Below are 17,981 nucleotides of genomic sequence, written 5' to 3'. Positions count from 1 at the left end.
GTTTAGAGAGGGTGGAATAAATGACTGTTAAACCTTTTGTAGTGTTTCAAATGAAAAAATGTTTTCCTCAATTACCTGAACATATATGTGCGATGAGCCCAAAATAGACAATAGTACACAAGAACCAATGAATTGTACAAATCACACAGCATATGGTAAGGATTTCTGACTCTTAACAGATATTGACAGTAGCTACATTTTTCAAGGAAGTGTTCAATTTATGCTTTTGTGTATCTGCTAGATGAGCTTTATAAAACATGGGATTAACAGTATAATTAGTATGAAACCCTAAAACACTTGTGTGGATTGGATGCTTTACTAAAAATTAATAAACACATTGTCTCTGATTGGTACAGTGAGGCCTCTGGTAAATCTCTTCCATGTATGTTATATCTTCCAGGCTCTGTCCTGTGCTACTGTGATTAAAACAAACAATTCCTGTCTTGCTGACTTTACATATAATTATTAGCAGAATTGACATGTGACAGAACAGCCTTCAAGATCTTCTATTTAAAAAAAAAAAATTAAGGAGGCATGGTTCCTTCCATCATCAGGAGTTTTTGGGGCCATGAGGTTCTGGTTTGAAAGCCCTTATTTCAAAGTGAAGTTCTGATGTACTTTGAAGCACAACAGAAAAATGCTAAAATTGATCACTTGGTTAACTACATATGTTTAGCTTTTCTGATGTTTTCAGACATTGAAATAAATAGCCTCTGTGCTAGCCAATAGCACAACGGTTTTGCTTTCTCTGCAGTCATGTGTAAAATACATGTGAGTGCTTCTTGTCTTTCTTATTTTGTTTTCCATAAGTGTTGAATAATTTTCTTCGCTGCGGTGCTTGGGGATAGTGAAGGTTTTCCAAGTACTTCAGCAGCTAGATGAAAGTACTGTCCAAAATGGATTATTTTTGAAGTTATTTAGTCCTTTACATAATTTATGACATCATCTCCCTGATTATGAATGTCCAGTCAGTGAGCAAAAAGAATATTCTGGAGTTTGGGATTGATCACAACTCAAATTGTTAGTTGTCTAACAGTTACCAGGTGATGGTATTTAATACACTATATATTTGAACAGAACATAAGCTTCAGAGAGGCGAAAGTTGCTAAATTAATTAATGTTGTTTTCTGTGCCTATATTGAATATTTTACACACATTGCAATTTTTAGATTGTTGCCTCACTATTTGAGTCACTTCCTATTTCAGTATTATCTAAGTACAAAAGTTGAATCTTCTGGATCATGCTTGAAGCACAGCCATTTTTAAACATCTTTCTGGGATCCAACACCCAAACAAATTGGAGTTTAATTGAAAGCATCCAAGTAGTGTCATTGAGTAGCAGATTTCAAGTCTTACTGGCATGACATTGACAGGAAACCTATGGCCTTTCCTATATCAATATATTTAAACTGCTGTGGGTTTCTTCTAAATCAAATAAAGCACTGCTTGCTTTGCTTAGTATTTTTTGCAAGAAAAACCTGTATTTTTTTCTAGTTGTCTTAGATTAGGCACAGTGATGAGTAACTCCAGACATAGCTCATATGTTTTGGCTGTTACTGATATTATGGATACTAATGGTCTGAATTTTTGGTTTGGTTTGGTATCTTGGATTGATATTAAATAATCCAAGTCCCAGTCTTCTTGCCTGTCAGAATGATTGGGAAATCTGAAAGAAATGTTGAACCCAGCTTGCTGTTTAGTTGGACCCAACCAACAGGACTCAACAAATACTGAAAACTGATAGAAAGTAGTAAAGGACTAGAATTTTTCCCTTAAAACAACAGCCTTCTCATTAGAGAGTGACTAATATTCTGGTAATACATTTCAGACTTTAAGTAGATATCACTTCTTGCTGTGATTTCCACTTTGGTTCTCCTAAGAGTCAAGCTTCAGTTTAGAATAAAATAATAATTTGGGTTGAAAGAGACCTCAGGATATCATATAGTCCAACCTCCTGCTCAAAGCAGCATTGTCACTGAGTTCAGACCAGGTTGCTCAGGCTTTAGTGCAGTCAGATCTCGAAAACCTTCAAGCATGGTGATGGCACCACCTCTTTGGGCATCTTGTTCCAATATTTGGCTGTTCCCAAGATGAAAATGTTTTCTGTATGTCAGGTTCGGATTTCCTATTGACTCATAATGGAGCCAGGATGGAAATTAAAACAGGGTTAGTGTTTGTATATTTTACTTAATATGGGTCATGGGAAAAGACAAAGTAGTCACAGGACTGGCTTAAAAACTACATTTTAAAAAGTGGGTACTGTGCTTTGTATCAAGACTGTTGCCCAGGAGAACTTAATTGGTTTATTTCACATGTGTCTTGTCAGAAAAATGCTGCAGTACCCTGTTGGTGACTGCTTAATTTCAGATAATTTTTTCTCCTCAGTTCAATGTCTGCCAGCACCAAATATAACTTGCAAAGATCACCTTGGCATAGAAAAAGTCTTTACAGGACATGAAGTGGGATTTTACAAGCCTATTGCATGTCGCAATGTGTAAGTACACGCCTTTTTTTGGCATAATTTGTCTTTGTTTTCCACATACAATTTTTTTCTAAAATTGTGTCGTGTTGACAGAGGAAAAGGAGAAGTAAGGTAGAATCATACTTGTTGCCCAGTACTTAATCCTCTAAAATGTGCATGTTTATAAGTATATCTGTCTCTGCCATGGGCACATTTTTCTTTGTTATGTTGGTGTCTTTGCTTTCCCTTCGTATTTTCCCTTTGCTTTACTTAAAGTACTTTGCCCTGGCAAAAATTTGCCCCAAATGCCAAGGCTACATTTCACATATGCTTGAAATCTGCACAGCTCCTAGAGGAACTGTCTGGGGACACCTCTCCCATTTTTCCCCTGACATTCCCTGCTGTATACAGGGGACTGAGCTGGGCTTGAACTAACTTGGCCCAGCTCCCCAGTTTGAGTCACAGAACAGTCACTTGAGGTGCTTGTGCCAGCACAAGGAGGAGGGCAGCTCAAGGAGAAGAGAGAGTGGAGAAAGGAGAGCTGCGCTGCTCTGTTCTGTGGCAGTGCTGGTTCATGGCACTTTAAAGAGTAGCTGCAGCTAAAGTTGTACTATGCATGAATAGTGGGGGAGTTTAAGCCTCTTTCCAGTTCAAAGAAATCTCTTTTAGAGGAACCACTGTCTATTTTTAAACACTGTTTGTATTTAATCAAGTCCTCTGTGTCTTTTAAGAGCCCATTTCTGAAACATGAAAATGATGGACCTAGTTTTTCTAAAGCACATTGTGAGCAATGGAGAGCTCTGGATACCAATAAATGTTCCAACTGGCCAGTGCTAATGATCAGTGAACACCTGTCAGTACCATTTGTTTCTCCTTTTTGTGGGATTCATGCAGGAGCATTTTTCTTTTGTCCTACTGGAGTCTTTAGAAATTAAAGCACCAGTAATATTCCCTGGGTATTCCTTATCACACTAGTGGGCAAATAACTCTGATCTGATACTTACTGCTCAATAATTTGCCTAACTCAGAAGTACAGCTCTGCCTCTTAGTTTCATAAATATTTTCTCTGTATTTAGTCTTCTCAACAGTCAAAGCTCAGCAAATTGAAGAAAACATATTATTACATCTAATCAAATTTAAATGCTAGCAAACTAGACTTCAGTCACATTTTTGTCCAGAAACAATTGTGTTTCAGTCCCATCTGTGGTGGGGACTGAGAATAAGATGAGCTATACTAGCTTAATCAAATTGTTTCCTCTTTGGAGTAGACAGTAATTCTTATGTTTGGAGTTTTTTGTGTATGTGTATTTTTGGTGTAATGTATTTTCTGGAAATGTTTTTTTAAATGTAGTGTTTCTTTACATTTATGAATAACAAAACCAAATCTATATAGGCAGAAGAATGTTATCCTTTTTAGGATGTGTTACTTGATTTTGACTATTATTTATGATGAAATAATCAATGGTTATGCTATCAAAAGGACTTGCTGGGGCTTTTCCAGTCCATGACTGCTAGTAAGGCAGAAAGGGTAGAGGACCCTTTGTGCGCTTGCTGAAAACGCCAGTAAAATACAACAGTGAATGTGGAAAGAGTTATGCAAGCCTGCCCTTGATAAAGCCCCAAAGCCAGTTAAAAATGGCAGCAATATTAATATTACCATCCTTCATATGTACACTTATTTAAAAAGTGGTCTAATCACTAATCATTATATCAGCCTTTTATGAGGCATTTTGAATGTTATCTACATGTTAGATGATTTTAAGCAGGAATCTTTAGCTTGATATTACGGCAAGAGCCTGCCCTTTCTACTGCTACTGCTTTTTGGAGATTTTCCAGCATTTTATCTGAGTTTTGATGGAAAATGTAACTGTCTTTTGGCAGAAATAACTGCACATTATTTAACCAGAAAATTGGTTTGAGAAGGAGTCTTCTTGTACCAGGATTGTCCTATTTTAGGGACAGCAGGTTAATCTAAATCCCTAGCTTTTGGGAGGGGCAAATCAGCAAGTTGTCCTTAGCCAAAACTATAATTTAATAACAGTCCAGGTAACAGTTCTGGGATCCAGTTATTTTAGAGCAAGACCAGGAGATGTTGTATGTTTGGATAAGTGGATGTGTTCAAGTTTAGGGAAAAGCTGGTAAGTGCTGATAAGGTTGGTCCAGCAAAGAACTCCTAGGAGTCAGGATTGCTTTGGTTTGGCTTTAAGTTGATGATCTGGAGGTAGGTTTTTTAGCCAAATTCCAGAATTCCCCAAGTTTACACTCTGCCATGTGTTTTTCTTAATATGTGTGGGCCCTGATTCTGAAGACTTGACATAACCATTGCTCAGGTATTTCCATTCCAGGCAAGGAGTCCATCAGATGGTAGCCTGTGAAGTTCAGCGTGGACAGGTCTTTGAGCAGTGCTAGGAAACTCTGAAAGAGCACAGAAAGCACTGTGACCTGCAGCAGTACCTGCTTGTTATCAGCTGGTGTGGGAGAGTGGGAAGAAGTTGTTTTTCACATGGCAGCTAGCAGAGATGTATGCAGGTAAAAAACGTATTAGATGAGGCTGAGAAGCAAGAAAAATTCAGAAGAGCAGCTGAAAAGAAACTACAACTTTTATCCATTTGTAGAAACTCCTTTAGGTGTCTGGGATGCATTATTATGTCGGTTGAGTCTTCAGTGTATATATTTGTCTCTAAGAGTGAGTAAGGCAAAGGAAACACCAGAGTGGATGCAGCCTTGTTGCAATGTTGACATGTTTCCATTTCCTCTTGGATTTCTTCTGCCTGTCAGTTTGATGCTGATTAGGTCACAGAGTGCTCTGCTTTTAAAAGCATCTCGATGCATAGGCCCATGCTTAGTTTGTTCCTGCTTTTGTTCTCAAACTGAATTGTGTTCCCACATTTTATGTAAGAGCTCTTTTTATGCTTTAGTGTCCTTGGAGGGTTGCTGGCACTTTGTAGTTGATACACAATTTCCAACAGTTTACTTCAACTTTTAAATAAAACCATTGTTGTTCTTTACAGTGGAAAAAAAGACAGTTCTAAAGATGATAATTTATGTTACATTAGGTTTCAGGAAAGCCCAGTATGTTCTGTGTTGCTAATAGATGCTAAGTAACAAATATTGAGGTAAAAGTCATGATTTAATCAGTTAATGTTGCCATTAAGTTTTAAAATCAGTAAATCTAGATGATAAGCAAAAAGGTAGATCTTTATTTGGCATTGAAAGTGCTTAATAAAGGTGATTGGACCTTTCTTAGCTACTCTCTTTATGAAACTTATGTTTTATTCAACTGTCAACCAAGAGTTTAATTTGGGCTTATTAAGTAATTGCTGGCACATAGTAGTTAGTGTACATAGCAAATCAGTGAATTATTTAATATTTTTTCAGTTCTAATTCCATTTAGGTTTGCTTTTCTGTTCAGCAGCTAGCTGCTGGCTGATGCAGCAGAGGATGCAGCAGGTCCCAGGATTGATCGCTGTATGTTTCTAGCTTCCTTATTAGTGTAAAGTTCACATGAGCAATGACTTAAAGTTACAGGTGGCTTGTGTGGCCACATCAGTCCAGCTGTTGGCAAGAGGTGCCAGCACTTGTCAGAAAGGATAATTAAATGCTGGCACAGCTGCCCAAGGAGGTGGTTGAATCATCATCCTTGGAGGTGTTTAAAAGATGTATAGATGTGGTGGGGAGGGACATGGTTTAAGCACTGGACTTTGTCGAGCTGGGTTAATGATAGAGTTATGTTATGGTTGGACTCGATGATCTTGAAGGTCTTTTCCAACCAGAATGATTATGTGATTCTGCAAAGAATGGTGCCAATTAGTGTAAATCTGCAAAAGTCTGTGGTACCTGTGTATTTTGTATGACTGTGGGATACTTAACTTTCAGGTACCTCTCTACCACTGTGCATCTTTCTACCATCAACAGTTCTTTTCATGTGTGAGTTTGTGCCTTTAGAGTGTAGGAAATGGATACATGACTTACCCTTTTTGCTGAATCCTTCCTGCAGCTTCTTCAACCAGTGGCCATGGTTCATTTCTCTTTCAGATCTCATTGCAGTTACTGTCTCTGTTGGCATCTCACCTGTCTATCCTGTTCCTCTCAATTTGGCTGTGTGTGAGACTAATGCACACAGACAGTGTGCACACACCTCTTAGCTTTCTACGGCTGTCTTAGTAGGGCTGAACTCTTAGGAAGTGCTCTGTAAAACTGGGGATGTATCAGCAACTGAATTGTGTCTCTCTTGATGATAAATGATTTAGTTTCAGAATAATATGCATTCTGCAAGAGTATACTTGAGTTGCAACAGCTGAGTTTGCTTTTAGAGGGTGCCTACCCACTTTGAAAGCTTAACATTATCAATTCTGTGTCCATAATTCAAGATAAATAACAAGTCTGTGGGTTTTATTTTAAAACCAAATCATCAGGCAAATGAGTCACTACTTTAATTCTTAAAAGTATGAGTGATTTTTTTTTTTGCAGTCATTGTCTACATTACTTCTTTCTTTTGTCAGAAATGGATACTCCTACAAAGTGGCAGTAGCGCTGTCCTTATTTCTTGGATGGTTGGGAGCAGATAGATTTTATCTAGGCTATCCTGCTTTAGGTAAGTTTATTTCTTTTAATTTGAGGTAAAGCTTATTGTTAGGACTGAGCTGTATGTATATACTTATATTTTGAGTAATGAAGGCTGACAGTCACAGTTCTAATATTCCCAACTAGAATTATTGTCAAGTAAGATAAAATCCTGCTATTCTGTTGGAGTGGTGACAACTTGATGTTTACCCCAGCATTCTTTTTGAGGCACTGAAACTGAAGTGGCTTTGACTTGTTTGCCAGCTACTTAAATGATACTTAATTTTACCAGGAAAATAGTGGACAAAGTTTACATTAAACTTAGTGTTTTGGGATATGGAATTTATTCTGGCAAATGCATACCTTCAAGATAGCTCATAGTATTAAAACCGTTCTGCAAAAGCTAAGACGTTTAATAACACCTACCTCTGGTTAGTGTTTTTAGGACCTGATTCCCAGGGCGATGGTGTCACAGGCTTTTAAATAATGGAAATACTTGAGTATGTTAGGAGTGCTTTTACTGGCTTTGTTTCTGAGCTGGACAAATAGAGTTAATTTAAGTCTAGATAGCATGGAACAATGAATTGGAAAAAGCTATATATGTTACTCTCACTTCAGCTGGGAACTCTGAGTTTCTGCCCATTAAATGCAACCCCTTTTTTTTTTCTAATAACATCTTTTCCTTGATAATTTGGTATTAACTTCTGTGTCTTTTTTCCCCCTGAGATTCTATTATTAGCACTTTACTTTGTCTGTTTCACAAAAAGGTACATTTTTGGAAGTGGCCAATAATGTGCATTTTTTTGTTATACTATTGGATTTGGAATAATAATTTGCAGTAATTATTTTGTATTATATTGTAGTAATATAGATTTATAAATCCTCCATTCTTATCTAGGAATTTTTTATAGCTCATGCTTGTTAACCCTGCTGGAATATACTATAGCCAGTAACCAAGGCTAATTAGACTTAAAATAAAAATCTTAAATTAAAGTTTTCAAGATTTTGAAAGGTAAAGAAGACAAAGGCAAATAGGTAAGAGTAGAAAAGAAAAAAATAAAAATCAATACAATCAATGCTTTGGATTCTTGGACAGTGCTTGATTGGGGTTTTTCAAGGTCATCCATACCTTGGCAAAAAATGGATAAGAAAGGTAATAGCATTGAAATCTGTTGTGCAAGCATAATGAAGCCTGCAAATGCTCTTTGGTTTACTTTTTTTCCTTCTCTGTTGCTTAAAGAGCACAAAAATACAAACAAGCTATTGAATATGAAGGAATCGGGAAGGCAACCTCTTCCTCTTCTTCACACTGTGAGCTAAACCATCAGTGATTATGGTGTAAGAGCACTGGTTTTTCCCTCCATGATTTAGAGCAGTTTATTTTCTCAGTATGATCTGCTTGAGGGGAGGGAAGTGAGGAGGAAGAAAAAAAATGAACTTTATGCTGCACTCCAGAAATGTATGCCAGGTACAGGAACAGTTTTTCTACATCCAGTAGCTTAATGGTGCAGCCAGTTCCTCAAGGAGCTGCTGCTGGAACCAGCAATGGGAAGGGAACAGCTGGGTTCCTGAAATGCCATCTGGCAGTGAGGTTCAGGACCAGAGCTTGAGAGGAGATGGTATGAGGTGCATCCCAAATAAATATCACCAAATAAATATGGTGACTAAACTCTGTGCAGGTAATAACAAAGCAGACTGTTCACCAGAGTCTGACATAATTTAATCATCTTAGCTGTTGTTTCCCAAGACTGGCATTTCTTTAGCTGTCTGTTCCCCTTACGTTTTGTTACACTACTGCCAGTACTGTTAGCCAGGCTTGTGTCTGGCTGCTGCAAGTCTCAGCCACTGGGAACAAGTTGTTTTAAACAATGATATACTTGTTTTTTGCACATGTAAGTGGCACCACTTTAGTTGTGATATGCACATTGGCTTTTCTTCTGATAAGCTGAATGACCATCCTGCTACTACTCTTTCATCTTCTTGGTTGTTAGGTGTTTTTCCCTGTTCTCTCTGACTACTGTGATGTTCCATGGAGAGATTATAAACTGTTTCCCTGGAGTTTATAAATCAGGCTAGTTTCATCTTGTCAGCTGTGGGAGCTATATCCAGACAGTGGGCTGCTCTCCCTGCAGCTGCAGGCACTTCCTCCCCTGCTCTCCTCCATGTGCAGCCTCCTGAACAGGGCGTGGGGGAGAGCAGGTAGTATGTGGGACAGGTCACTGTTTCTGAGGGAGGTGGGGAGCACAAAGGAGGAGGTGAAGGACAGGAGAGCATCAGGTGTTTGGCCGAGTGCAGACTCGTCATTTGGGAAGCGGCTGCCTGGTTTTACTGGCAGGTTTTGTACAGCACAGCTCGACTTGTGGGGAAGAGCTGCTCTGGGATGCCACACTGGCTAATGTCACCAACCTGCTGCTCTCTTGCCTCAGAAGCATGCTGGCCCCTGTAAGCACAGTAAGGATATGTTTTTTAGCAGAGAACTGTTTTCCCTGTACAGCATAACCTACAACTTACTTAGATGGAACAGATACACTTTCTTCTTCATCCTGTCTTATGCCTGCGTAAAGGCACAAAAGTCTTCACAAGGAGTATCTCATTCTCAAAATAACCTAGATGTTCATCTAGCTCAGCTGAAGTGTTACAATATAGATAATACTCATTGCATTATATTCACTGTTCAAGAAACTACTGGTATTAAAAAATATATAAAAATTTTAGCACAGCCTCCTTCTTCTGAAGACATTTTCCAAACGAAGTCTGTCTTACATGGCAACTTCCAATGAAACATTTATCTGTTAGTTGCTATTCCCATAGATTTTCTATTAATCTTTCATTTATTCATACAAAACCCAACATTTTTGCATACCAGTTAAAAAGTGTTTTTATATATATGTATGTGTATATTGAAAATAAATTCCTGTTTCAGCAAAAATAGAAAAATGGTACAAAGGATGGTTCTCCAAAGTAATGTGTTCTAAAAATCAAATCAGTATGTGCTGCAACTCAGAAAGTGGTAGAAAGTCTGTTTCTATTCATAAGTAAATTTTGCAGCCCCAGCTGGGATTTTTTCTCTATGTGCCTCAATCAGAGAGAGAATAATTTCCAGTTACTTGATTATCAACTTTTGCCTTTCCTTGTTTAAGAATATTTGTTAAAAAAAAAAATTGTTAATGCTTAGCATATTTGAAGTGTATTCAGGATGTTAGAAATATTAATAATCCCTGATAAATGAAGTTCTTTAACTTTAGGGTTGTTTCTATGTGTCTGTTTCTGTGTGTGTGTGTGTGTATATTGTGAGGTGTGGAGAGAGTTGGGATGTGATTGCCACCAGAAACCCATGAACTTCATAGTGACTGGCTTAAAGCTACAATTAAATTTTATTTTCCTTTTTTAGGTTTGTTAAAATTCTGCACTGTAGGATTTTGTGGAATTGGTAGCCTAATTGATTTCATACTTATTTCAATGCAGGTAAGTCAATTTCAAAACAAGATACAACTCTGTTTGCCAAAGCTTTGATTTGATTGCTAATTCTTTGTTAGCATTCTAGACTTGAGAGCATTTATGCATTGAAAAAAGAAGGCCTTTATTTTAGCTCTGTAGATTGATGTTGTAAATATTTATATGAAAGATCAATATATTGGTTGTTTGAATTAAAAATTCTAATAGCCATCTATAAATACATGTAATTAATAGCTTGGAAGCAATAACACCATAAATTCACTTTGTCAGAACCTGTGAGCTCTTTATGGGAATTTGCATGAGATGTCCTGGTGTTCCCAGAATCCTGAAGTTCTGCATTTGCTTTATGCTAGTGGAACCCATCACCTGGGCTGTCCATGCAGTGTGCAGGAGAGGAGACATTGCCACTTCTTTTCTTCCTTTTCTCCTCCAAATACAAGTCCTGTGTCACCTGAGAGCTGTGGCTGTAGGATTCATGATGGCTAAATCCCCAGCTGGGGTGGCATCTTGTGACATCATGAAACTGCCAAATTGTCTTATTCTACAGTGCAGCCATTTAGCATGAATTACAAATGGCCAATGATGAACTTAAAGCACACTGTGGATATGGAAATAATTTATATGGGTTTATAGAAAAATACCATCTTTGTGTATACATCTTTTAAAGCATATGCATTCTCAAATTCCTTTCTACGCTGTTTAAGTCGTCTTGCCTCAGATCACTTACAGACACAGTTGAGAGTATCTTTCATGTCTCCTTTTTCATCTCCCTGGTGACCCCACATCAATTTAGCATTTCCAGAACAAAAAAGCCATGGTCTTCTCTCCTTCTCTCCACTCCTTTACCTGCGCACTATTTCAAAGGTATTTGTCATCAAGCTAATTCTCTCCTGCCTACCCTCCTTTGTTGAAGAAGAGTGGTTTGGAGCCCACTCATTTGTTAGCCTGATTTTGTGCCTCAAATCTTTTTCAGCTTAACCCAGCACCAGCGCCTGGCTCTGCAATTTGGTTGATTAGAAGCCCCAGGGAAATGTACCTTCTGAGACAGCGCTTGCTACAATAGTTAAACTATAGCATAACTTCAAAATAAATCTAGTTTCTGTTTGACTAATTAAGCATGACTAATTTTATGATGGGAAAATTAGTAGTAATTGAGACATATGCACAAAGTGTGTATTTCACTTCATGTTGAAAAGCCTTGATTCTTTCCCCCACGTAGATCGTCGGACCTTCCGATGGCTCCAGCTACATCATAGATTACTATGGAGCAAGGCTGACCCGGCTTACTATTACCAATGCAACCTTCAGGAAAATGCAGACCTACCCTTAACCCTGGCAGTAAGTGTCACAAATGCATAGGTGCATTTTATTTTTACAGACAGAGCCAGTTGTCTACTGAAATTGCTGATGACTTATTAATTACACTTCATCAGAATGAAACGTTAAATGTAGGTTGAACAAAGATGATCAAATACGAAAATTCATCAAGTGAGTTTACCTTGAAGGTACCAGGTTTCTTTGTGACCGCTCTGTGAGCGCAGTTTGTTGCTAAGTTGGACATTTGTGAAATGTGCAGACTTCTGCAATTTGCACTGGTGTTGTTTTGCATCTGTCAGTATAATTTAGGAGGTTATAGAGAGGTGGAGAAAGGGTTGTTCAGAACAACTATGCTGGTCTTTACTCCACTGAAACTGATAAAGAGTTTTAGCATGTGTGGGACAGGACTACACATGACAGTTTGGAAAGGAACTTCAATATCCCAAACCACAGAAACTGCCTTTCTTTCCAGTCAGTTAAAATGCAGGTGGCCCTAAATCTTGTGCTGGTGTATCCTGTGAAATTCTATCAATTAAAATCATTATTTCTATAAAGCTTTAAGACAAATTTTGGGCAAGTTACAAAATCTGGTCAGTGCTGATCAACTCTAGAATTATGGATGTATAAAAAAATAGATCTGGAGATGACACATCACAAAAAAGGAGGGTAGATGTTGGGGTACCCTGAGATTAGATTGGGAAATAATCATCCTGCTTATATTGCTTTTTCTTTTTCCCTTCCTTGCAACCATCCCTAGTGAAATAAATTCCTTCTTTTTCTGAAACGAAATTGGTGTGTGTGTGTTTTACAGCTACAGAATGTCCAAAAAGTGAATTTGTACTAATAAGGCCCTTGAAAGGTTCTTATTTTAAATCAGTTGTGCTTCAGTGAAATAAATTCTGTGTCCTTCAAAGTTATTTGGCTGCAACCTTTAGGACAACCAAGATCTATGAAAATGTTCCTTTAAAGAGCAGCATATACACACAGAGGCAGAAAACATGTCAACAGAATCTTCATGTTATTTGACCAATTTTAAACATTCCCTTCACCTTCTAATGAAAACCAGCAGTAACTGAGTGAGAAACTCATGTGATACAAACTTTAGTGTAGATTTTTTTTCAAAAATTTGGGCTACTATTTTGCTTTTCAGATGAAACTTTCAGAAGGTTATTAATGTGTCAACAAATGGTATATTTAAGGGAATGACAGAAAAACGGGATTCCTGAATGGATTTTCAAAAGTGTAGTTTGTGGGTTTTAGTCTCTTTTAAACGTACGTTGACTGGTGCACAGAAAAGAGGTCCTGTTTTTTTTCCAAATCAGTGTAACCTGTCATGTCACTTAATGAGAACAAACCATAAGGAATATTTTGTGCTTAACATTAGTTCTTTCCTTCACACAAGCATGGCATCGTTTTGGAACACTTGTTAAGGTGTGTTTTACTTGGTTTACGTGGGTTCACAGAGAGAAGAACACTGTTAGCTTCTTTCACTTGCCTGATACTTGTTGCCTCTCCCTTTTGTCTCCCTTTCACTGAATGCTCTTTGTGCATGTCAGTTTTGTTTCCTGAAATACTCTCAAAAACAGAGAGGAAGTGGATGGAAAATAAATGTTTGAATCAAATAAAATCCCATGGCTAAGATCATCCTGTGGACTTGCCTGGTTTTTGTTTTTTAACCCTGAAGCTGATAATATGGCTTTGAAGAAGAGGAAGATACCATGGACATTATAATAAAAAGACAGACTTGGGCAACTCATCACACTAGATTTCTTTCTAAAATGTGCCACCATGTGTACAAGTAGCAGAGGGCTTGACTTAATCCATCTTGGGCAAACCATCTTGAACAATCCATCTCGTGCTTCATTATCCATAAAAGAGTACAGGAGCTTTTTTGTGTGACTCAAATAAAAATATGATTAGTTCTAAGATCCATCAGGTAGTTTGTTAATCCTGGAAAACAAGTAGCCAGCAGAGAGAAAGATTTGTATTGCAAGTTACAGTGTTTCTGTAGAAACAGAAGATGTGTGTCACCCTATTGAGGAAATTAAAACTGCTGTGGGATTCATTCATCCTGGTTCTCCCTGGTTTGTGGTCCCAGTGCATGCTCGTGTCAGGGCTACACTGCTTTGTCACAGCAGTCAGGGTGGAGCCACAGGTGACCAGACAGGGCAATATTTCAAGCCCTAGCAAAAATTTATCTTTCCTTTAGATGGTTTTCCACTTGATCCTCCATCTTATACTAACAACTTCCCACTTCTTTCTCAACCCTTCCTTTGTCTGTAAAGCCTTTTAGGAATTAGTGCCACAGATGGGATAACCTTTGGAACTTGTATGCTGTTGGAAATATGTTCTGTACCTGAACACTCATCTCTGCCTTTCTATATGTTTGTTCAGTTGCTGAGCTGTAGTTTAGAGAGGGTTAACTGAAGAAGCAGATAGTACTGCAGGGCCAGGAGAGAGTTAGTGAGGTCTTTGTTTTCCTCTTGTAATTGTCAGATCCAGCATGTTTACCATAAGGGCTGTGAAAAGTGTGATGCAAGATGTAAAGCTGTCCCACTGTGTTAATAATAAATTGGCTGCAGTAATATTTATCAGAATGTCTGTCCTAGGATGATTTTCTGTGTTGCCGCCTGCTTTAGCTTTCTCCTGTCAATCAAATTGTCCATCCTCATGTTTCTGTACTTCTGATGGCTCTAACTGCACTGGGATAATCTTCTCTCTGGATTGTTTTCCCAAAAACAGTTGCAAAGCAATAAAAATAGTTAGACAATGTACTGTGTCATCCTTCTGCCTCATTCTCAGATACAGTGATATCTGCTGGCCTTGCAGATATTCAGGAATCCTTTCCACATTCCAACAAGACAGAGAAGTATTACTCTGTATCTGTAAAAATAAAGAACATAAAAAGTAGAGGCCAGAGTTTAAAAAAAGAATTTGAAGTGCCTAGCCTTTAAAAACCTGCATAAAACTTTTCACTGAAGATGCTGCAGACCCGTGCCAGGAGTTAAACCCAAATCTGCCCTAAGTACCCGTACAGTTCAGTCATTGCAAAAATGACTCCATAAACCTGTCATCTTCTTTTTTTTTTTAAAATGTCCATTTGAGGATTTTCTGCAATGTCCTTAACCATAATCTGAAAGAGCAGTAGCTGGTAGAAACATGCAGCTTTGGGCACTTTGCATTCATTCACACAGTGCAGCAGTGGTTGTAGTTCGGTGTGATTACTATATGAACAAATTACTCTGGCTTCTCTTTGTTCACTGAGGGCAACCTCTGGATCTTTCACTTGTGTTTAGAGCTCATTTTCCAAAATAGTGGGTTTAGAGATAGAATCTTAGAATCGCAGAATGGTTTGGGTTGGAAGGGACCTTTGAAGGTCATCTAGTCCTGCAGTGACCAAGGACATCTTCAACTAGGTATTTTAGAGCAAACTCTCTGACTAATTAACTCTTCTGAAGTTGAAATCTCAACTATGCTATGGCAGCTTCCTGTGGCAGTAATTTGTTATCCTGACTGTTTCCCTCTCCACCACCACCCACCACTTTTTACAAGAAGATATCACTTTTGCTTTCAGGACCTGATAACACCTTAAATGTTAGGTTTTATTATGTTTCCAAAGATGTGTTACTGTATGTCTGCCAGTAAAACTTCTCAGCTCCACAGGAAGGTCTTTGTGTTTGAAATGCTCCATTACAATTTTTTTGGAGAACATCTGTTGTCACCCCATCAAGAATTGTTTCCTTTGTTCCTCAAGAGTATATTTAGTTATATTTGCTTACACAGCGATGTCTATTCAGTCTTCTTGCATCTCTTCTCAGTGTTCTGGGCTTTTTTTCTTTTTAGATTCATTAGGTGTTCAGTCCGTTTCTGCACCAAGAGCCGTTCCTGTTGCTTGCTCTGCAGTTTTCAAACCTGTTTCCTCCAGAAAATTATGTTGAATACAAAAAGGTTGGGTGCTTAAAGATCCAGTTGGGGAAATGCCAAAGGCAGGATTTTGCAAGCAACCATACGTTTCCATTGCCTCAAAGGACTGTCACTTAATTGTGTGATTGCCTATTATTTCACTAATACATCATACAGTCTTTCAAACTCATTGCAGTCTCATCCCTGACTACTTTGCCTTTTTCATTATTATAAATGGTCACTATATGGCTTCTTTAAAAAATGCATCATTTTAATTCATTTAAATTGTGCTTTTTAACCAGCTACTATGTTCTGGGGTTGACCTGCTTCAGAGTCTGCCAAGAGGTGAAATACAAGGGATTATTCTCTTTGCATCTTCTGCCTAGAGCTGAGGAGAAAAAATAGCTTAACTTCAGGAATATGCTTAAGTAAGTGTTCTGCTAGACTGAAATTTGATCAAGACTCTTCCCACTTTGTTCCTCTCAATCCATGTTACCCAGAGAACCTTTCTATGTGAATTAGAAGAAAACTTTTCTGTATAGAGACCTTAGCAGTGGCAGTGTAAATGGCTGGTAATATCTGATAGAGCTCTATGACTTCCTGTGTGGCACAACTTCTTTTTATTTTTTCACCTCAAAGCTGCTTTTCATTTACTGTTGATACACCAGCTCTGATTGTTCATGTATCAGCTACCTTTGGACATTCTCTCTCTCTCTCTCTTTGGACAAGTTCTCAAGTACCTCTAAGGAGGAGTTGGGCTTAATCAAGTACGTCACAGCATCAGAGCAGGGAATATTTTATATGTATGAAGCAAGGACTCATCGGGGAGCAGGAGATGTCAAGAAGAGGGGGTTGTGAGCTTCAGTTCCTGCAGAAAGTATGTCTGAAACTTAAACCCTTGCTGTCTCTTTGCCTTTTGCTTCCTGAAGGTGGAGCCAAACCCCCTATCAGATCCCCAAATCTTCTGAAGTTTTTCTTTATCATAATGCAAAGACTTAGCACTCCGGTATTTTTCCTTGCACGACAGAGAAAACTGGGAAGTGGATGTGAGGATTCTGTCTGGCCAGGAGGCATTTTGCACTAGACTGACTCTCTAGACCTAAGGCTGGAGCAAAGGAAAAGAAAGGAAATCATGGAATAAAAAGGGCAGCCTCAATGCTGCTTGCACTGCGTGGGATGACGTTCCATAAACTCCCAACAAAAGAAAGTGTTTAAAAAATACTATTTGTCTCAAATACAAACTCCTTGCTTTTCCCAGGATTTCTGAGTCTTGCCCTTCGTGCTTCATTATAATCTGGAACATACTCATGCTCGGATAATTCTCCATTATATATTTGAATGGCTGCTTTCAAGACTGCAGTGCTCTCTCCGAGAAGCACAGTTCTCAGGCTCTGCAGATGCATATGACACAGCAGAATTTTAGGCAGTAAAAAAATGTAAAGATCAGTTTCCATTACTGTAATTACTATATAAATCCTATTTTTAAGAGGCTTAGAACAGGCCTATTTAACCTTGGGTTTGAGCTGAGGCTTGGTCCAAGTATGATAAGTTGAACACCAAATTCTTTTTCCTCTTTTTTTTTTTTCCCCTTCTCTGCAGCATCATAACTTAGTGAGGAATGGGGTGGGGAGGGAGATGATCCAGCGTGTCCTCTGTGCTCTGTCTCTGACAGTCTGGTGGCTGTAACTGGGCAATATGCCTGTTCCCAACCAAAAGCAAAATGTTTAAGTGAGATGTACATTTTGTTGCCTCTGAGAAGCACCATTTCTCCCCTTGGAACCTGTGGCTGCTTCTCTTCCACAGCTGCACTGCAGAGTAGGTGTGTGAGGCAGCTCGGAGGCAGCCGATCCATGACGTGCACCTCACAGCACTTGGCTAGACCACCAGATCCTACAGGCTTTGGAGGGCTCCAGCAGCAATTCCCACCTTTTATGTCATTGGCACTGCCTTGATGAAGGCAAAGATGTTGGCTGCCCTGGTGCTTCCCTTTCGGGCAGCTGAGATGCCTGGAGCTGCCTCCAGCTGCCTTTCAGGTCAAAGCATTCAAAGCTGAGAAGGAAGTTGGCAGCACCCTGTGCAGAGGTTGGTGTTATCCTGCTCCATTGCTCGAGCATGCCAGAGTCTTAGCTGTAGGCCAGAGAGCAGCTTTGATATGGATAGCCAGTACTTGCTCAAAAGAAAGTCTGGCGCAGCATTTTCCATGCCATGAAGCTGTTCTGTGGTGGGTGCTTTGCCCCCCAGTCAGCAGAGCCGGAGGAATGAATTTATTCATGTATTCTGT

At 38.8% G+C, this 17,981-nt stretch overlaps 1 protein-coding gene across 4 annotated transcripts in view; it reads left to right on the top strand.

Moving 5' to 3' along the window:
- The window catches only part of TM2D1 (TM2 domain containing 1), a 28,260-nt gene that overhangs the window by 1,598 nt on the left and 8,681 nt on the right, over positions 1-17,981 (top strand). For all 4 annotated transcript variants that reach the window (XR_007889990.1, XR_007889991.1, XR_007889989.1 and 1 more), the window contains exons 2-6: positions 86-155; positions 2,386-2,494; positions 6,964-7,055; positions 10,416-10,489; positions 11,700-11,818. Coding sequence is in view for 1 of the 4 variants with exons in the window: in XM_051624414.1 (XP_051480374.1) it covers positions 86-155; positions 2,386-2,494; positions 6,964-7,055; positions 10,416-10,489; positions 11,700-11,810 (456 nt within the window). In the remaining 3 variants the exon portion in view is untranslated. The remainder of the gene's footprint in view (positions 1-85; positions 156-2,385; positions 2,495-6,963; positions 7,056-10,415; positions 10,490-11,699; positions 11,819-17,981) is intronic.

This window comes from Apus apus, chromosome 7, assembly GCF_020740795.1.
Source record: "Apus apus isolate bApuApu2 chromosome 7, bApuApu2.pri.cur, whole genome shotgun sequence".
Classification (NCBI taxonomy): Eukaryota; Metazoa; Chordata; class Aves; order Apodiformes; family Apodidae; genus Apus; species Apus apus.
The sequence above is the reverse complement of the archived record's forward strand: the minus strand, read 5'-3'. Positions and strand labels throughout refer to the sequence as shown.